General features: G+C 40.6%; 2 protein-coding genes across 9 annotated transcripts in view; one reads left to right on the forward strand and one right to left on the reverse strand.

The window, feature by feature from the left end:
* cacna1db (calcium channel, voltage-dependent, L type, alpha 1D subunit, b) overlaps positions 1-9607 on the reverse strand; it is a 61210-nt gene extending 51603 nt beyond the window's left edge. For 5 of the 7 annotated variants that reach the window (XM_057357156.1, XM_057357153.1, XM_057357154.1 and 2 more), the window contains exons 1-4: positions 7602-7641; positions 7045-7209; positions 6101-6404; positions 5399-5504 (exon numbers count right to left, since the gene is read on the reverse strand). In XM_057357156.1, coding sequence (XP_057213139.1) covers positions 5399-5504; positions 6101-6404; positions 7045-7072 — 438 coding nt within the window. In that variant the 5' untranslated portion in view covers positions 7073-7209; positions 7602-7641. Of the gene's footprint in view, positions 1-5398; positions 5505-6100; positions 6405-7044; positions 7350-7601; positions 7642-9468 lie in introns of those variants that run through there. The other 2 variants (XM_057357152.1, XM_057357158.1) reach the window with 2 other exon arrangements.
* A 2977-nt stretch (positions 9608-12584) lies between these two features.
* Positions 12585-20477, forward strand: dcp1a (decapping mRNA 1A). Of its 2 annotated transcripts, none has more exons than XM_057357512.1 (10): positions 12585-12765; positions 13823-13863; positions 13943-14070; positions 14259-14325; positions 14424-14607; positions 16674-16745; positions 17108-17500; positions 17588-17629; positions 17752-17952; positions 18028-20477. In XM_057357512.1, exons 1-10 carry the CDS (start codon positions 12631-12633, stop codon positions 18106-18108), a joined length of 1344 nt encoding a protein of 447 aa, XP_057213495.1. In that variant the 5' UTR covers positions 12585-12630; the 3' UTR covers positions 18109-20477. The 2 variants fall into 2 exon arrangements, with proteins under 2 accessions (XP_057213495.1, XP_057213496.1); XM_057357513.1 differs by having other exon boundaries at positions 12586-12765; positions 14424-14562.
* Positions 20478-21371: the final 894 nt, after the last annotated feature.

Genomic DNA, 21371 nt, shown 5'->3' on the forward strand with positions numbered 1-21371 from the left:
CATTTTACATATTTATTTAACAATTTGATAGGGTATTTTGCAATGTAAATTAATTCTACCTGTTTAGTGTTTGGATGGGGTTTAGATTTAATACATTTTTGCGCTGCGGTAGGAAAATCATAGGACAATTCGACAGAACAACGGCACACGAGAACTTGAATCACAGAAGACTTAAATTTCTGCTAAAAATCTTCTTTATTGATCTACTGAAGATAAAATGTCACCAAAAGGGTGAGTAAATAAACAGCAGATTTTCATTTTTGGTGAACTATCTTATTATTAATCCAAACATTGCTGCATTTAGTCACAATAAAGAAATTGAGAAACAGTATCATGAAGTAGGTGAGGATGAGATGAATGTTGCGTTTGGTTGTGTCCCTCAGCCTGCAGGTGACCGGATAACAATGGCTTAGCAGCAGCACTAAGAATAGAGCCAACACAATTAAATGACTACAATAATCCTATCTGAAGAATCAAATCTCATTGCTCACATGTTTGTTTTTAAACAAGACACAGATTATTGCAGACATAACAGAAAGACTGAAAATAAAAGATGGTGCGGTGTGGTGTGTTTTAGAGCCCAACAGTAACATCACAACACATTAGTGTGAGTAACACGGCGCCAATCGCAACATTTTCCGGACAACAACCTCCTAACACTGATAACGTGGCCATCTGGCTACTGTAATTCACCTTGACCGTAAAGGGACCCTTTGCCAAAAAATGAAAATTCTGTCATGAATTACTCACTCTTCAGTCACAAATGAAGACAGTACCGCTACCAAAATTCAAAGCAGAGAAAGTTAGTAAAGACATTGTTAAAATAGTCCATGTGACTCCAGTGGTTCAACCTTACTTTTATGAAGCAACGAGAAAATGTTTTGTGCACAATATAACAAAAATAATGACTTTATTCAACAATTTCTTGACTTCCGAACCAACAAAACATGCGACACGTGTGCACACAGGAACCAGCATTCACAATCCATACGTGTTGAGCAGACCCGTTCAAATGCAGTTGGCAAATGTATGTAATGTACTGTATGTTATGTGATAAACAACTTTCTGTAGCGTCTGAGTTGGACATATGACATACTATTTCTGTGTTCGATACACTCCCCAAAGGTTCGTATAGGTTTCAGAAAGTTTTTTTCAAACATGAAATTCCCTTACGTAACAACTTTTCTTAGTCCCTTATTGGACAATTCTCTGGGAAAAGCACGCCCACGCCCGTGTCAACCAGCGAGAACATGATGAGAGCATGCCCACGCACGAGCATGAGAGAAAGAGCACGCCCACGCATCAACCAGCCAGCGTGAGAAAGCACACCCACGCGTCAACCAGCTGGAGCAAGAGAAAGAGAGCAAAAATGTCTGTGTTTTGTTGGCAATCGGCACGTACGTGCACACAAGGTACGCAACACTTAATAGTGAATCAACAGTTATACAGGGATCATGCGATGATGTATTTTGTGCTAATGCTTCAGTTCCGCTGCTATATGTTGACAAAATGTTATCAGAAACCTACACCAGATTCGCCACTTCTGACATGTGTGCAAAGTTTTTGAGCATTGCAAAAAAAAATGCAATTATTTCAAAGAAACGTTGCAATTCCAACAGAAGTAGGATTTTCAAAAAATTCATCTCATGACCCACCCAAGAAAACGTCCATTCAACCTTGCACTGTAAAACAGAAAACAATCTGCTCTCACTACAGTTGACTAATGTTTAACAGCTGACACTCACAGTTGTGTATTTGAGAATATAGGTCTCGTTTGTAGGTTAGGAAGGATCAATGAGGATGCACGAGAAAGTGGAGTGCACTGGAAAGAAAGGTTAAATACTGCTGTGACTGCTGGGCAGAAACTGATGTTACTGGACAAACCCAACAGCCCGGAGCGACAGTGGCCTGAACCAATCCAGCTCACTCTGCATATTTGTGTCATGACAACTGAATGAATTTCTGATCATTACACAAGCACCAACGCAAGTTCCTGACAAAACCTAAAAGCTCCAAAACTCTTCTGGATGTCATCAGTTAGTGAAATTCTTCCCTACAACTCTTGACGTCCATTCATCTAGTGCTTTAGCAGTCGGTTTCCGGTCAGAAGTTTTTCTTTAATATGCAACATTGCATCTTTCTCACTCACCATCATAATGCATTATGATGACAGTGCTAATAACACAAGAATAAGGGGCTGCGTACACGACACTGTTTTCAACTGAAAACATTTTATGTTTTAGCTGTTCATTTACACAACAACAGTGTTTCTGGGCTTAAAATGTAAACTTAGATTTTTTTTTAAATAAGATCAAAATAAGAATAATTTTATCTCTCACTAACATATCATTTCACTTCAGACGACATTTATTAAAGGGGCAATTAATGCTATTTCATGCATTCTGACTTCTTTATGTAAAGACATTTTTACACTGGCTTCTCATGCTTTACATGGTCAACTTGTCAAAAAACGAGTTGGACGTATTACATAGTATTTCTGTGCGCGATACACTCCCTCAAGGTTCGTATAGGTTTCGGAAAGTTTTTTTCGAACATGAAAAATGTAACAACTTTCCTTAATCCCTGATTGGGCAATTGTCCCGTAAAAGCCCGCCCACGGCAAGGGGAAATAAATAGCCTGCCCACGCGCCAACCGTCGAGCGATATATGGTAGGGGAATACCCGCTTACCATCAAGATTGGCTGCGCTGCGTCAAGATGATTGGCTGCGCTGTGGGCCTGCAGCCGCAGCTCGTTACTCTTGCAATAGTGAGAGAAGTTGAGGTGTGTTTGTTTGCTCACTGCATTTCAGTGATGGATGTTATATAAACGGTGGATATAACACTGGATTTGCAGATCATTTGAAACTGATAGATGGAGCGGTCTCAGCACTAAAAGATTCCGGACATGAACCGCGCGCGGTAAGTGAAACTAAGTTATATGTCTGTGTTTTGTAGGCAATTGCCGCATACGTGCATAATGTAAACAACCAGGGTTTTTCCTGCATAGAGAAATTGGAGGCGCCCGCCTCCGTCAAATGTCGTGCCGCCTTAGACTCTCGCCAAAACTATGTGGGGTGTCTTCACAAGAAATGCTGCGTGCATTTAACAGACTGTCATTTGTAACTGCAGTTGCGGCATTACGCCACAGTGGAGGCGCTGTTTCGTTATCAGCACACTGAGGCGCTAAAAAGAATTGCAGAACAAGTGCTGGCTGTGTTTCGCGGCTGTTTGTTTTGCATCCAAATTTCTTGAAATTTCTTAAATTAACATGCCGCACATCATTGTAATGTCTTTAGCTGTGCAGTTGGATCGTTGAATCAGACTATACTGTACACGGCGAGTTGGCCAGTATGAACGCACATTGCGTTCAGAACGACTCGCACACGAATGACTCATTTGAACAGATTCATTTAAACTATTGAACTTTTCAGTCACTAGCGAATATAAGAGATGAGATCATTGAATCATTTAAAGTGAACCACAGAGAATGCAAGATGCGAATGAGCTTTGCTCATTTAGTAAGACTGGTTAATTCAGTTGGCTATTGTGGGCTGAAAAGTTAGGTGAAATGATAAAAAGCTTCATTTGATTAAAAACATTTCTAAACGTATATAAACGTAATGTTTTATATAACTTAATAATTGTCATTTTCATCTAATTTGATTAGAACTTTTAATATGTCAAAGTCACTCTGGTTAAGCCACTTAAAGGTACGGTAGGCCTACGTGTGTACAAGATCAGGATGGCACCACCTCCGCCTCATTTTGAGCCAGGGAAAACCCTGAACAACACAAACTTATAGTGAATCAACAGTTACTAACATTTACATTTAGCAGACGCTTTTATCCAAAGCAACTTACAAATGAGGTAAACAATATGAGTTGTGCAGGGATAATGCGATGATGTATTGTGTGCTCGTGATTTAGTTCCACCCCCCACACACCCCCAGGATGTCGTCTGTTTACGGAAATAATCGTACAGCTGTATCTATCTTTCATAAATGTCATCATTTTCTCACCCTCTTGTCATCTTTATGACTTTCTTTCTTCCGCAGAACAAAAAAGAAGACGTTTTGAAGAATGTTGTAAACTGGCCCCCATTGACTTGCATTGGTGAATAGGGGCCAGTGCTTTTCGGTTGCCAACTTTCTTCTTTTGTGTTCTGCGGAAGAGGTTTAAAATGTAAACGATGACAGATTTTTTGTTTTTTTGGTGAACTATCCCTTTAACCCACTGTATGGATTGATATATGTGCTTTTTGGAGCTTTAAAGATCTAGCACTACTCAATGTCATGCTACATAATGAACATGTAAAAGTGCAAAAAGGTTTATGAAGCTTTATTTATGATTAGGGGGTAGAAACGATCATTTTCTCAGTATAAATTCAATAGAATGACCCAACAGAACATCTACACCATAAAGAAACACGTGCATAAAGAAACAGCTTGAACAGTATTATCTTTCTTTTCTTTTCTAAAACTGTACTGGTGATTTCGGCATTATCTTTCTAAAAGCTTCAAACACGAACCACTGACAGACAGTCACCCTGTTTCACTGAGCACTGCTGTAATACAGTTTGTGTGTCCAACAGCTAGAGATCATAATCATTTCCATTACAGACATAATGAGATTATAAAGAGGCCATAATGATAAACAGACAGAGAAACAGCCCCATTAAAAGAGCCGTCACTGTGACTGTAGCTGACTCGCAACATCAGCACCAACTCCAACAAAACACAACTTAGGCCTAATAAAACGTCACATATCACAGCCAGCTTAATATCTACCAGTGTTTTGATCAATGACTGAAATGAACTGGGTCTTACTTAACCAACACTATGTGCTATGTGGTTCCCAGGTTGAGTCTGGTTTCTCTCAGGGTTTTTTCAGCGCCCTGCCACAGTCACTTCCAGCATCCTTACTTGTGGTACACAATAAAGTGCTGAGGTTTCAGGGTCATCAGTCCCGTGTCACTATGAGCGTGCGCACGTCAGATTTACAAACCAAATAATAGAGAAATCCACAATGCGAGAATGTACAAATATAAGAACATCACTAACGTACTACAGACATGAAGATATTTCAGGTTGTCCTTTTCTGCTTGTGTATATGGCAGCTACGCCATGATGTTATTTATCCTTCATTAAATGAATAAGAGACCGCATAAAGCCTTTGTTTGCATTTTCCACCAAACAAGTCAAGAATCTTTTTCTCATTTTAATTGCATCAAAGGAGCTGTGCGTGTAAAACAAAGGAATGAAGAGCTAATGAATATACCGAGACAGTGTTTGCTTATCTACTGTACTCTCACTGTCATTCGGCCTGGTGTCAATTAGCAGAAAGTAATCCTGAAGAAAGCCAATTATTAACGCAAAAGAGCCGACGTCACAGTACTCACCAAATCACTATTCGTTGAGTTGGAATCGTCTTCAGGAAAGGGAATGTAAATAGCTAAGGCCACACAATTGGCAAAAATGGACAGCAGTATAAAGATATCAAAAGGTCTGGAGATGACATGTTAAAGGAGAAATAACAGTGGGATTCATGCGTCTGCAGCAAACAATTCAACAAAACACACTGACTATAATGCGCTGTATGCCACCATTACAAAAGACCCCTAAAAAGCAAAGCAAACGCGAAAGTCGAAAAACTGTTTCAAATTAGCTGCTTACTTGCGATCAGATGGTATGTATGAGAATTGTAAACTATGTTACAGTATGATGTCATTTCAAATGTTTGTTTTACCGCCGCTGTAAAACTCACACGTTTCCTGAATCTGTCTTCTATTAGCTGAGAATAAAAGTAGCCCACATTCATGCCATCGGTTGATCCAAAGACAAAAATGCCAAAAAGTGACAGCAGTCTTCTTCCTTTGGCGTGTAGGATCTTTACAAGTTGAAGTGGGTTCAGCATTTCTCCCTCTGAAGCCCTCACTGTGCCACCTGAACCCAACACACCCTGTGCGTCAACCTACCAAACGCTACCTTCAGTTGACTCTGCGTACGAGACAACATTTCAACGTCCAACACATGACACACAGCAATCATTCAGATCTTTGTCTGTTATCTGAGAGCGTCTGTCACAGCTGATGTAAGGATACTTCCACTCCACCAGGTTAATGCACGCTCTGCGTACGGGGTTACTCAGGGTCAGGCAGAAAAGTGCTCTGGGTGGTCTGCTGTTGGTGGTGCTCCCCTGCTTCTTGCTTTTGGTGTACTGCTGCCGTTTCCTCTGGGCCAGCGAGCCGGCGGGAGCCGACGGGACGCCGGCGCTCTGGGATGTGCCCTGGGAATGTCTCGCCGCGTGAATCGCCGCTTGCCAGGACAGCGCAGCGGACTGAGCCGGAGACTGATGAGGGGCATCTCTACAGGTGGGTGCTCTGGTGCCGCTGGCATACTTTGGCCCTGCGAAAAATATAGAAATAGAAATAAAAACGATAGACCAAACATAAGCAGGTAGGTAAAGATGTTCTGTCAATTTTCCTCTCTATCGCCATCTCTGTTTGAAACATAAAATTGCAGGTTACTTTTTGTGCTTTCAAGAAGTACTTGTCGTTTATACCTAACCTTACCTTATAGGTTTATAACTTACCACTGTGAATCGGAGTAAGGAGGCGGTTTTCAGTACTGTGCTTTTTATGAACTTGCTCGAAAAAACAAACATTATTTTTTGTTGATTTTAATCCAAAGAAAAGTTGTAGGCAGCTGGTGTTCGCGGTGAGTTGTAATGGATGCACGGGTCACTTTTAAACAAAACAACACGGCTGTCCAGTACCTCATCACATAAACTAAGAGCATGTTCAACTAATCAACATACTCAACTCTACTGCTTTATCATTGTGTTTTATCAACACATAAAGTGTGTTTGTGTTTTCTTTCTTTATGCATTTGGATTTATTTAAAGGCTAGTGTGTAAGTGTTAACCACATCTGTGTGATGTATCTAAACTCCACATTTGACTTTTTAACGCACAGCAAAAGATCAACAGTTACAATAAAGCTAAAATGAGGTCTTTCTAAACGATTCAGACGTCAAATCGATTTACCTTCATTCAATTCTTCTGACTCCTTCATCTCCTCGTCCACATTGAAAAGCTCCGTTATGAAAACATCTCATCTGTCATGTTTAAAGTGCTGTGGATGATGATGATGACGGTTTACCACGAGCGCGTCTCCGCAACATCCGGGCGTCGAGGACGCGCTTCACTCCGCTATGGAGATTATTGTAGTGACAGTAAATCCACAGATCGCCATTAGAAAAGAGCCAGAGCTCAAACATCCACAGGATTTCATCAACGACGTTATTCCACACACAGACAGCTGATCAACCCCCCCCCTTCCTGCGTGTCCGTCAATCTGTTTTAAATAAAGGATCTGTTCGCAGAATATTCAATTACCTTTACAGGAACATCTAACAGGCTTTTCATCAGCTTTGACATTGAGTATTATAACAAAACAAACACACACTCCCACGCGCACACACTTTCTCTGCTGTTGGACAATCTTCTGACATCTGTTGCTGGATTATATATAGTTTGTTAGATCAGAGGGTTAACAGACATGTTGAAACGAGATGAAAGGACACTTGCGAGCAAAATCTTACCTCGAGTTCTCTGTATGGACGCCATTCATTTCTCTCACCATAACCCTTATTCATTCATTGAGTGACACATGATGACAACAGAGCACATCAGAGAGAGAGAGAGAGAGTTGCTGGATTACCTGTCTAATCCCCTATAATAATCCTCTATAATAATCCTCTGACTCAAACCTGTTGTGCTGCTACAGCAAAACACAACATTCTTCATTCATTCATTCATTCATTCATTCATTCAAATAAACACTGTTCATCAAATTTTAAATACCATCATAATTTAAAATCGTCATTTGATTGACAGATAAAATTTGAATGACAGGCCAAGTACACTGTAAAACTTGGCTGTTGTTTGCAAGTAATTTACTGTAGATTTAATGTACACTAATTACCTATTAGTACTGTTTTCAGTTTGAGTTAAACTTTACTTGAATCAAAATTGAAACACCTTGACTTTTGAGATTCAAACTGTGCAAGAAGTGACTGGTCTCATTACTGGCATAACACTGCAAAAAATGACATTCTTCCTAACAATTTTTGTCTTGTTTTCTAGTAAAACCTATTAAAACTTCTTAAATTATGATAGCTACATTTACATAACAAGAAAAGAGATATTCTAGTCTTGTTTTAGGTAAGAAAATATAAGAGGTCAGTTTGTTTAAAACAAAATTGTAAAATTAAATCTACAGTAAATTACTGGCAACCTGCTGCAAAACGTTTTACAGTAATTTCACAACTATTTGATATATAAATGATTGGATCTCAGTTTTGTTCTGTACATAATTACGCAATGTAGAATAAACTATAGCTATAACTTTTTTAATTTGTATCGAGTTTTGTTTGTGTTAGCTGTGATTACCTACTCAAAAATAATGTTTATTGTAGGGATGCGCCGATATGTACATTTTGGCCGATAACGATAACTGATCATTATTTAGCATTTGAAACCGATAACCAATGTTTCGGCCAATATACAGTATCTAAATATTATTATAAAATAAAACAAACGAAACAAAAGGTAGAAAGTTGACAACTGCTTTGAAAATCATGTACCAAGCCTTCTTTACTCCAGTTAAAGATTCTTTAACTTTTAAACTTTGCAGGTATAATTTTTATTTAATAAACAAATTATAGATGTTCTTCCAGAGCAACCCAGAAACATGTTCTTAATAGCCACAAGTCTAACAGGTCTCCAGACAGAAAGCATTCAGACAGCAGTCGGCTTCAAACAATATGCTTTTGTTTCTATAATTTACACATTCATAAATATCTGCATACTGTACTTACATCAAAAAAAGTTTTGCTAATAACAGTAAGTGAGTGATCATGACAGAAAGACAGTACTGTATTGGATTTTAACTGTGAGCAGCATACAGCTAAAGTGGTTTAACCAGAGGAAATTATTTGAAGTTTGGTTCCAAAATGAGATAAAAAAATCATGTTTTTTATTATGTTATCATGTTTTTATTGTATTTTATTGTGTTAGTTAGCTGTATTTTTTGTTGTCTTAAATCAAAACAAACCAGCTGCAGTTTATTAACATGATTTTTGAAAAATTTAGTTATCTCATTTTGGAACCAAACTCTTCATTTATAATTTATTAGCTATAATATATTGCTTTCATTTTATTATAACATTAAAATTGACCATTCATCAGCCGATACCAATATGGCCGATAATTTATCGTGCATCCCTAGTTCCCTTTCTGTCGGTCTCTCGACGTTGTTTCGAACCGACAGATGGGGTTTGACTTGAGAAACTATCATCTTCTGACTAATTTTGATAAGGCCAATGAAATTGGCGAATTAAATTTGCATGCCGGACTCCGCCCCGGATATCCAGGTATAAAGGGAGACAGCGTGCTGCATTCATTCACCTTTTGTTCTTCGGAGCCTTCGCATCTGATGACAAGACTCACTCAAATTGCCGGATTCTTACGACGTGGTGCAGCGGATTGTCCCTTGGCAGTGACTTCCCCTGGGCGTCTCGGCAGTTCCAGAGGTGTTTATTTTCTAAAAGAGCAAATTTCTCCAGCGTGGTATGTCCCACTGTTCTCATGGGTGCCACACTCTCATAGAGGAGGGGGACGGACACGACGTCTGCCTCAAGTGCTTCAGCACACTGAGGCAAGTTCGTGGATACGTCCTGCCCGCACTGCGGGCGGATGACGATCCAGACGTTGCGGTCACATGATGATCCAGACGTTGCGGTCACGGGTGGCTGTGTTCTTATGGACCCAGCCACCACCTCGTCTGCTTCCCGTCCCGTGATAGCAGCGGCTTTGGCCCTGCCATCTGCCATGGCGAGCAGCGAGGGTGATATGGGAATTATCGTGAGCGCTAATCCGTCAGCCACAGGCTCGCGCCCCGTCTCGCTCGTCTGACCATTCCCCAAGAGACGGTTCCGTCTTGTTCCTCAGCCACGTATTCGGAAATGGTGTGTGATGAAGATGAGAGGTCGAAGGCAGCATCGGAGGGCGACCCACTGGCATCCAACCCCATCGATTCCCGGGAATCCTCGGGAGGTCGAGCCCAGGAAGAGGCGGACGTCGAGATCTCAGCCATGCTCTTCCGGGCCGCCGCGAGCATTGGGCGGCAGTGCACCGCACCGCCTTCCCCAGCGCTTGCGGGTGGACACTTGTTGCCTCGGGTCTGAGCGCGACTCCAAGCAGGGAACATAGAACAATGAACCGACAAAAACTAGAGACTGAGGGGAACATTAAATAGAGAAACAATCACAGAGGATAATTACAAAAGGGAGGTGAGGCCAGGTGACCGGGATTAACAATAATGGCGAGACTACGGGAAACTAAGAGACGGAACAGGAGGACACGTGGTGACGTGGCACAAAGTAAACAAAAGCCACGCGTCTCCACACAAAACACCCGCAGGACATGGTTCTGTCACGACCCTGTCCATAGAGTTAAAGAACTCGAAAACAGGAAGGACAGAGTCCTGACAGAAAACATCACGCTACGGGGAGTGTCTTCACGCGTCCGTACCCATCAAACAGTAGGTGTCAATGAGCTCAGAAAATGACATTGGAGGGTCCACCAGGTTGAAACTGACTCGAGCTGGGCACTCATTGGTAGTGTCCTGCTGGCCTTCAATAAAGTGTCTCATCCTATTTAAACAGAGCAAATCAAATTGTCAGCCAAAAAGGTAAAAGTGCAGATGCATTGAATCTCCATCTCTGTTCATCCCACACAATAAAGGCTGTTTGTCAAGGATTTTAAAGCAAACTGGTGAGTATGCTGCAAAAGAGTATGCCACCTACAGTTTTTGTCTTCTTAACAGCATCACCTTACAACTTAGCCTCTTTCAGGATATGTCTATGCTGTTGTGTTTGCTGCCATAACCGCATTGGAATTGTTTGCTAAGAACACACCCTGGCCAAAAAAATTCTGAAGTCCAAAGCTACTACACTTTCACCAAAGAGAAGACATGAAGAGGAGCAGCAACATCAAAACCATTTATGTAGTTTTTTTAGTAGTGTTCTAGAGAAGACCTGGTGTTCAAAGACATAGAGTGGTGAAAAGAATGAATTCTACTGTCCAGGGATCATTAAAGTCCAAAACGACATGGATATTTTCCTGCTTTGGAGCGGCATGTTACCTGGGGATGTGAGCAGATTCTCCAAAGAGGGTACTAAAGAAATGAAAACAAGGCAAACAAACTGCCATATGAAGCACGTGGTTCCCAATTCACAAGTTCGCCTTAGCAAATAATTAAATAGGCGGCAGAGAATATTGTATGCGTATTTGGCGTGTTGTCTGGGGAGAGGGCTCCGGGGTCGGCATTCTCTCCCGAACCCAGAACCCTTGCCCCGGACAAGGGGGAGTGCTCCGGGTTCGGGAGAGAATGCTGAGCCCAGAGCGCGGGATCAGCAAAGGACCGTCGAGATGGGATTCAAACTCGGGTCACCGTAAGTGCACTTGTGCTATATGTCGGTGCACAAACCACAAGGTTATCAGTGCCAACAGGCAGGTTTCATTAGAAAGATGTTAAACTCTCTGCAAGGAAGATACAAACAGCATCAGATGATGCATCATTTGAATAGTGTGTCTATTCTCCAAAACAAGAGACCATTGAGCAGCAAGAGATCCCTATCCGAAAGACCGGCAAAGCGTCATTCAAAGTATTTTGATCCACCAGAAGCAGTGCTTCAACCAAAAAATAAAAAAACAAGAAAACATCTGAGGACCACGCATAGTCTACAACAGCCAAGGTATAATGCAATTTAAAGGCTATTGAGCTTTAAAGTCCCAGTGAAATTATTATTATTTTTTTAATCATAAATAGCTTATCAATGTTGGTCATTTTCTGTTTAAAATTCATGTCCCCTCATAATCTTCAGATAAAATCTGAAAGTGCACTTCCGCCCTGAAATGACTATCCATCTCAAATGACGTAAATTAGACGCTTGGGTGGAGCATCGGTTAACTCCTCCCCTTCAACTGTCAGTCTGCTGACAGTTTCGTTTCAAAGTGCAACAGTTGTTTTTATACATCCAATTAATTCGCAGTGAAAAACGCAAGCCACGCCCACTAATTTTCTCATTTGAATATCCTTTTCACTCGAAAATGCGTCGCAACTTCCGGTTCACGGGGACTTTAAGTAATTGCTTTTTTTGTGTACGAGCCTATACAATTCGATCATAGCGATATTTACATACGATTTGATGGTTTATTGTAATAAATATCAGAAATCTAAAAGGTGTGCATTATAGCCGACACTTATGAGCACTGCTATACATATGTTTTTTTTTTCTTTCTCTTTAAATGCTATTGAAGTTAGAAACCTGTAGCTATATTAATGTGTGTAACTTTGGAGACGGTCCCTAAATTCAAGAGTATCCAACGTCCAGCCAACGTTATACCACTTTTGTACATCCCATCTCTTATGAGTACGGTACTTGAGATCCTTGTTTCGAGACTTTTTTAGGTACATCAGGGGTGAGGCGAGGGAGGGGGCTGTAGCGCGTACATGGAAGAGGCAGTAAGCGGAAGTGTCCGTCTTGTAATGTGTTCCGTGTAAAGATGGAGTGTGTGAATAAAGCGGGTCAGATGATGAGTCTGGCGGCTCTGCAGCAGTATGATCCCTATATAATGAAACTGCTGGATGTTACCGGACAGGTCGCGCTTTACACCTTCAACTCTAAAGCGAATGAATGGGTGAGATTTTAACATTTTTCAAAATTGTCTACACATGCGCCAGTTAGCCTGCAGTTGCTAATAGCAACGCCACCAGCTCAATAGTTTCACCTACCGATTCTTACATCATATATCAATTACACACAAATAAACAAATACGTAAGATACACGTGTTATGTATTAGCAGAAGGTGACTCGGTAAATAAAGCACATATTATGCGCATTTATCACGAGGCAAAGCAGAGTCTGCTTCTAATGAAACCACCTGAAAGTTACGTAACGTTACAATCAAAACAATCCGATATCCCATAATATGTGAAACGATCGGTGTCCGTACTGCAGCAGATAGTAATACGAGTTTTTCATTCAGAAAATGTACAGTCATGCGTCTATTCGACTAAATGGTTTTTGTAAATACAAACAATATTTTTGTTCTGTGTGAAACAGCCTTACACACATAGTTATGCTAATGATAACAGTACATTTGTGACTGTAAAATAGTGCTTGAAGATGAGCAGAATGAGTAGAAACAAACACTTATGCTATATACGGAACATTTTTATTGTGACGTGTGTGAGATAAATTACCTGCCAGGAGAGACATGAAAGACATACTGAAAAAATACTGTCAGCATCTGTTACTTTAATAACTTAGTCAGACCATTTTTAATAGTAAATGATAAAAATGAACCCAAGAAAAATCTCATATAACCTACATACAATAAATAATAACAATGGGGAAATACTGAAGAGATCAAGTATCAAAAGTAAGTCTTATGGATGTTAACACAAGTTAAAATACATAATGTAATATTATATGCACATCAGCCTGGTTTTTACTGTAAGAGACAGGCAGCATCCACATATTTATTAGATGTAAACAACATTTCCAAAGGGTGCATAAAAATCTCTCACTTGTGGTGGATGGATACCTTTTTGTATTTGATCAAATAAACTAAATGCATTACTAAATTCTTCGATGTGTGTGTCAGAAGTGTCGCATATAATGCCGTGGCATGGCAACTGGCTGCTGTCGGTTCACCAGAACAGTTTCTCTGAATATTTCTGTGTGTTAACAGGAGAAGACCGAGATTGAAGGCACACTGTTTGTTTATGCCAGGTAAGAGTCGCCCTGTTGGGATCATTGGATGTTTGACTGTAGATCTATGTGATGATGATGGATTTGTGTCTCTCGGCAGGTCGGCATCCCCCCATCATGGCTTTACAATCATGAATCGGTTAAGTACTGAAAATTTAGTTGAGCCGATCAATAAAGACCTGGAATTTCAGCTCCAGGACCCGTTTCTGCTGTACCGCAATGGAAACTGTAAGTTAATGTGCCGACTGTAAAGAATGTGAAATACTTTTATTCGGCGAGAGGAAATGGTTAGAAAATGTCTCAAAGATGTTCTGAAAAGTTGAACACAGCAAAAAGAAACGTGCCCACGTCTCACTTTTACTTCATTGCATTACATTGTGAGCTGTTTTTCATAGTGGTCTCTTTCTCTCTGTCAGTGGGTATTTACAGTATCTGGTTTTATGATAAGACGGACTGTCAACGGATTGCCCAGCTCATGCTGCAGTGAGTAACACAGCTCAACACACACACACAAATGAAAGCACTGAGTGTGTCTGTCTAACGTATGAATGCGTGTTCAAGTTTTCATTGGGTGTGTGCAGGATTGTAAAGAAGGAGGCGCTGCGAGCGCAGCAGCAGCAGCAGCAGGTGTCTCCGGACAACAGGACGAACGGTTGTGTTCAGAGCAGACCTACAGATATACTGGAGCTGCTGAGCAAAGCCAAAGAAGAATATCAGAGGGTATCGCATCAAAGACACGCATCGTCAATAAATCATCCTTGCATTGTAACTATGAAGACATGCGTATTGAGAATTATGTCATAATAGTAATGGGGGGTTCACACCAAAGGCGAATTAAGCGATTTGCGTGAGTAAATTACATACAGAGTCAATGCAAAGACGCGATCGTCTTCCACGCGAATTGAAAATATTTGTCAGCTTGCGTCACTCACGCGAAAATAACGAACTTTTTCCGCGACTAATAAAAGCGAGGATCGCGATTGTTTGCATTTGGTGTAAACACAGCATAACAAATTCACTTTTGTGTTTCATTGCCGTCAGTAAACGCAGAGTTCACACACGAGTTATAACAACAGCTTTAACATTTGCCATTAAAGGGGTCATATGCCGCGAATACGTGTTTTTCTGTGTCTTTGGTGTGTTATAAGCTGTCCATGCGTGTATTAGACACGTAAAATTGAAAAAATGAAAGTGTCGGAACAAAAGATGCATTCTTATCTAAAAGCGAATGCTCACTCAGACCTGCCTGAAACGCCTCGTGTAACCACACCCCCACAAATCTACGTCACTTTGTGGTGTGATTTGACTGAAGCCGCCCAAATGTATGCGCAAGTAAGGTGGGTGTACCTGTCAGTACAATTGAAGAGGAACCTGATGTTCCAAATATGGTAAGAGGCGTTACATTTCCGTCACACGCTTGCAGTATTCCACCAATCACTGCGCACTGGTTAACTGGCCAATCATAGCACACCTCGCTTTTCAGAGCGATGAGCTTTGTAAAAAATCTGCACGTTTCAGAGAGGCGGAGCAAAGAGGAGATACAAACATGCGCGGTATGTGGAAAATACAGCGTTTTTGAATCTTAAATCGTGTATACACATTGCATTACATCTAAAACAAACCATAATATTCGTTTTAGCCGTGTCATATGTAGGGTTGGGAATCGAAAATCAATTCCAATTTGGAATCGGAATCGAAAGGCTAGGAATCGGATACTTGGGATTAAAATTTGAATTCCTCTTATCAATTCCTGTGTGCGTATTTTCAGAAAAGTACATGCGTTGCATGATCTGCTGATATCTCAATAAAAGCCCTTATGAAAATTATCTTTTTTTTACTATAGTAAGCATAGTTTAACTATAGAATTTGCATTAAAGCACAGGAATCACAAATTAACCATAGTTGCATTATAGTAACTGCAGTTTAACCATGATGTAGTTCAACTGTGATAATACAAGTTGTAATAAATCAGAAAAGGTTTCTATGTGTAAATATACACAAAACGGTGCTCATAAATATATAAATATATTTTGCAAACAAGTCAATAAGCAGGCTAAATGACCATACAGGTTGATATCTAAATGTTTTACTTCAACTGTGGAATCGAAACTGGGAATCGATAAGAATCGAAATCGATAAGCAGAATCAGAATTGGAATCGATAAAATTGAAACGATTCCCAACCCTAGTCATATGACCCCTTTAAATCTGTGTCATGAGAAGCATCGTAAAATGCTGCAGTGATGGATTTGGAAAAACAGACATTTGTTTTTGTTTGAGATGGATAAATGTTTGCTCACTTGTTCTTAAGATCAGGTATTACACGCAGTTTCTGCCAATCTCATATTAATCTTGAGTGCCTATACGTCGTATCTTCGAAGAGTATTTAGTTTGATCACATTTATAAAAGAGAGCTACAGCTGTACGATTATTTCTGGAAAAACACGAGCTGCTGGAGCACGAGCACACAACACATTATCACATTAATCCTTTCGTGTTGCCGAGCCTTTCCGGGAGGGTTGCCCAATAAAAGGAATATGATCCGTGTTACGAAACAGGGATCCAGACTTATAAAAAACTTTCTGAAACAAGTTGGAGTGCTGGGGGAGTGAATTGAGCACAGAAATACTACCTCATACGTCCAGCTCGTTTTTTTTAACAAGTTGACCATGTTAAGCATGAGAAGCCAGCACGTTTAACATTGTAAAGAAGTCAGAATGCATGAAACACCGTTATATCCCCCCTTTAATGTGGTTTCAGTGGCAGGTTTGCTTTACAGGTAGATCTGGGCTGTGTACCGCTTTTTGTGATTGTATGTGTGTGTGTTTTTAGAGTCAGTGGATGGAAAGAGATGATGCTCAGAGTCAGGAGAAGAGAGAGGACGTCACAGAGCGACAGGAGATGGTAAGACCTCATGTGCATTTCTTTCATGTCTCACTGCGTAATATAAGATTCAGATTCTTTATTGTCATTGTATGGATCATACAACGAAATTTCTGGTGCGCTTTTTTAAGCAATAAGTACAATCTAGAGAAACGAAAAAAATAACTATAGAACAACCATAAGTACAATAATACAAATATAAAGTGGCAGTATACACTAAAAAATTGCACATAGGTTGGCCTATTTAGGTATATGTAAATATTGCACTTAGTTACCTTATAAGTTATTGCACATATTGGCCTATAACCTACCTAACCCCAAATAGTTTCCCTAAATAACCGGGTGTCTCCTAAACAAGCTTCCTTCCTCTGCGTTCTCCACAGTGTGGTCACTCAGTAGTGAAGCAGATCACCGTAGAGGAACTTTTCGGAAGCTCTTTGCCCAAAGAAACGCCCTCTAATCCAACCCCGTCAGAAAGCACACGCGCTCTGACGTTCACCCCTCGCCTCTCTGCTGACCCGGGAGGCACGACGCTGGTCTCTCTGCTCCAGGGGGCCAGCACCAGGGACCCCCAACACCCCATCACCCCCAAAGCAACTGCATTGAACGCGGAGGGGTCCTGCGGTCTGGTCCTGCGTCCGCTCCCTCCTGCGCTTCTGAATCCGCTCACGGATCGGGACGAGATGCCCAGCTCGTTAGTCACCCCTCAGTCTTTCATAGACTTGGGCTGCAAACTTTCACCGTCCTTCACAGGAAAGAGCGCAGCTCCTACGCAGGTGAGGAGCTGCTTCTTTCTCTGTCTCTCTCGATATTTAATAAATATCCTATCATGTCATTTGATTCATTCTTCTCTTCTGAAACAGAGTAAAGAGCTGACCACCCAAGCTCTGGTGAAACCCATTCCTGTAAGTATCACACCCCCAGCGTGTCCTCACAACACTATGACGTCGAGTATTCTGTCAGAATCGGTTTGCACTTGGGGACGGAAGTGAATTTTAAAATGTGTTGTTCTTGCGATCACATGAAGGCGGTGCCAGTCGTCCAGGGGGAGGAGTCTTCGCTGCTGCTGTCCCCCAGTGTGTTCCAGCATTGCGTTGCCAAGACAACAGATCCCCCCAGAATCCCTCCATCCCCCCCGTCGCCCACCACCTCCTTAACGACGGCAGATTTCCCCTCAGTACTGTGCAGTCGCGCTCAGCTGCAGGAGACGCTCGTGCATCTGATCAAGGTACAGTGCACAAAGCAGCAGTATGGAGACGCCGTCACGTTGTGTTTACCTGATTTAACCTCTCTTCATTTTCAGAACGACGCTCGTTTCCTCGCTGCAATCCACGAGGCTTTCGTCCAAACCCTGACTAAAGGTGTCAACAACGTCAAGTTATAGCCCCAATCTCCCACTCGAGCCTCCTGTGAACTTTCATCTCTGATGCTTGACCCTTCGTGCTCTCTATGAACATCAGCCAATTCTTGAGCTTTGCTTCATCTCAAGAACAAATATTTTGTGCATTACAAAACCATTGTCTTCATGGAGAATTGCTTCTCATGTTCGACTTTGGGATCTCATGTCATATGTCATAGATCTTAATCCAGGGTCTAAACATTTCTAGTGGTTTTTTTTTTTTTAGATTGTTTGTTTTCTTACAAACATAGCTCTTTTTTTTTTTTTGACGAGATGAATTGGTGAAGAACAGTTATTTACTCTTTATTAGCACCGGTGTGTACAGTAATGCTTATTGTGAGCAAAATTAAATATTAAGTGCTTTATTTAAAGAGACCAATGTAAAGAAATAACAGTAAAAGCGATTACCATGTAAACTACAGTAGGAACTCATTATGAATTCTAACAGAATTCTAGTCAACGGTGTAAATAACAGCGTCATTTCAAATATCTTGTGCTACAGTATAGTTTGTCAGACACTATTTCATTACTACAACTGAAGATCAAATCGTTTTTTTCTATGCTGCAATACACAAGGCTTACGTACTCACTGTATGTGTACTAAAAAAAGAAGAAAAAAAACTTGCAAAATGAATTGAACTCATTTTTTGTATCAATTGGAAGAATTTAAGGCTCATAACAGTTAGCATACGTTTAAATTGCAGCCGGGTTTCAATACTGCCCTATTTTCATTGCTGTGTCACTGTCGAGTCTTTGCAAGTGTTGGCACCCTGTTGTGTTTGCTCAGTATTCATTTTCTTTTTCTGTCCTAAAAGTGTTTTGCTGTCAGACCTGGTAGGATGGTCCTAAAAGCACCTTGTTACTCACACACCTGTCAGACACCGGGAGGACCTATAATTAGGTCATTTCTGCAAATTAAATCTTTGTCATAGTTTTTGCACATAGTGCGTGCAAACTGATTTGTAAGTAGGTGTAAAAGACTCAAATAAAAACAAAAAATTCACTTTGAGCAGAAAATGTGACATGTAGTGATTGCCCTTGATTGCTGTTTGCAGCTTTATTTTCATTTTCATTTTCAATGTTTAATCAATATTTTATGCAATAAGAACACATGATCCTATGATTGTACAATGTACTAATATTCATTAAATAGACATGAAATCCAAAACTGAGTTCAGATTTATTTATACAAACGTATTATGGCAAGAACACATTCAAATAAAATCTACATTTGCATTATAAACAGCCACTTGAGGCCATCATTATGAGGCAGTGCCTCCACCAGTGGTGGCCAAAAGTGATCAAATACTCGCTTTAAACACTCTCAGGTTAAAGCATACAGTAGGTGTATTGTGTAAAATAGTGAAAACACTTAATCTTTAAGGTGTTTATTTGATGCTTTATTGATGGGCGTGTTCTTTCTCATGCTGGCTGGTTGATGCGTGGGCATGCTTTTCCGGGACAATTATCCAATAAGGGACTAAGAACCCTTGTAACGAAACGGGAAAACATGTTTCGAAAAAAACTTTCTGAAACCTGGCGGTAGCTCAGACGGGAGTCCCGCCCATGGACTGTTGGCTAAACGTCTGATGCATTAGGCACAATTTTCTGGAAACACTTTAGCACGTTCGAAGTCGTCATCTGATTGGTTGAATTTCACAGGATTTCCGGGAGACATGCGTGTCGCGTTCTTTAACGGTCTGCCTGGAAACAACAGGAAGCCATCTGATCTAAAAAGTACGCTGTCATGTTTACAACGGTTGCTATAAGAATTCATCACGATCGACTAAACGCTTGATTCTTAAAAGTATGCGAGGTTCACAGTAGGGCTGGGCGATATGGCAAAAAAGTAAACTCGATAGTTTTTTTCTATATTGATCGATAACGATATATATTTAATTAAAAACTGTATTTAAAAGAATCTATTTTAAATACAGTTTATTAACAAAAGTTAACCTTTAACCAGTTAAAATTCAATTAAATTAATGCACTGTTGCAACACAGAGGCTATTAGGCCATAAACAACATGTACCAGTTCATTCAGTCTCATTTTGACTCAATTGACTCGTTAAGTAAAGGGAGTGTTCATTCAGTACATTCAACCAATGAAAGGGCTCCGTTACTGTGTACATTCGAACGCTATTGGCTCAGCACCTGCGCACATACATAACGCTGCAATAACGTCTTGCTCGAGTAGTGGGATTCATTCAATGCATTCAGTGAACCTTAGTCTTTCAAAAAGACATCTCACATAAACTAGTACATTTCTTTAATCATGCAAGCATCTTACACACAAGGTTCAATATTTTAATGTGCACACAAACTCACTTCATTACATCTCTGATCTGTACAGGGCAGCGGCGGGTTTGTTTCATATGCACCAGCTCATGTAGCAGATATGTTAACGATGGATATAAAAACGTTTGCGCTTGAGTTTCGAAGTAACTCGCTTGCAATTGCGCCTCAAGTTTGTTTTGTTTACCGGCGTTGCGAAAAAAAAAAAAAAAGACACTTGATAAACCACGTGATGACACTCGAGGTTAGTTTCACTTTTGTTTGAGGGTTTAGGCTGCATTAGTTAGATCAACCGGAACCAAAAACACAACTGATGTACTTGTTGCATCAAAGAGTACAGAACAGTACTCTACTCTCAGCCAGTCTTGTCTCATTGTTCCAAGGTTACCACAGCGAGCAGGATGCAGTTCATGGCCTGACCTGATGGTAGAGCAGAGAATGGGAAGTGGGGACCTGACAAGAGCTGAGATGATAGAGCTGGATAAAGAAGGACGCGGTCACCTGACATGTCTTCACCACAAAATTTCAAATGCTATTAGATTATTAATGATAATCTTAAACTATCATTTATTTTATTAGTAAGTTTATTTATTTTATTTCGCCTTGTTGTGCAAGCTCTCTAGAGCTTGTGCAGAGGTAACAGCTTTTGCCAGAGGGGAACTGGAATCCCCTGGTTGGGCCTGGGTTCTCCTGAGGTTTTTTTTCTCGATTAGAGTTTTGGGTTCCTCGCCACCGTTTGCATACTGTTTTTGCACTATTTGCCTGGCCGGGGGGGCTGTTTTAGAATTTTAAAGTTTTACTTAATATTGCATATAGGAATTTATAGTCTGTTATATTTGACCTGTGCTTCTCTCTCCTTTATCTTAAATGTGTGCTCTCACTGAGCGTGTGTGTGTGTGTGCGTACTTGTCTGTGTACGTACGTGTGTGTGTGTCTCTATGTCTATGTGTGTT

This window comes from Triplophysa rosa, linkage group LG17, assembly GCF_024868665.1.
Source record: "Triplophysa rosa linkage group LG17, Trosa_1v2, whole genome shotgun sequence".
Taxonomy (NCBI): domain Eukaryota; kingdom Metazoa; phylum Chordata; class Actinopteri; order Cypriniformes; family Nemacheilidae; genus Triplophysa; species Triplophysa rosa.

What these genes read in the sequence shown, in the direction of transcription:
- dcp1a (XM_057357512.1), top strand. Translation starts at nt 12,631, where the DNA reads ATGGAGTGTGTGAATAAAGCGGGTCAGATGATGAGTCTGGCGGCTCTG. An exon ending in CAATAAATCATCCTTGCATT is followed by an intron (nt 14,608 to 16,673) that starts GTAACTATGAAG and finishes GTGTGTTTTTAG; the next exon opens with AGTCAGTGGATGGAAAGAGA. An exon ending in CGCTCGTGCATCTGATCAAG is followed by an intron (nt 17,953 to 18,027) that starts GTACAGTGCACA and finishes CTTCATTTTCAG; the next exon opens with AACGACGCTCGTTTCCTCGC.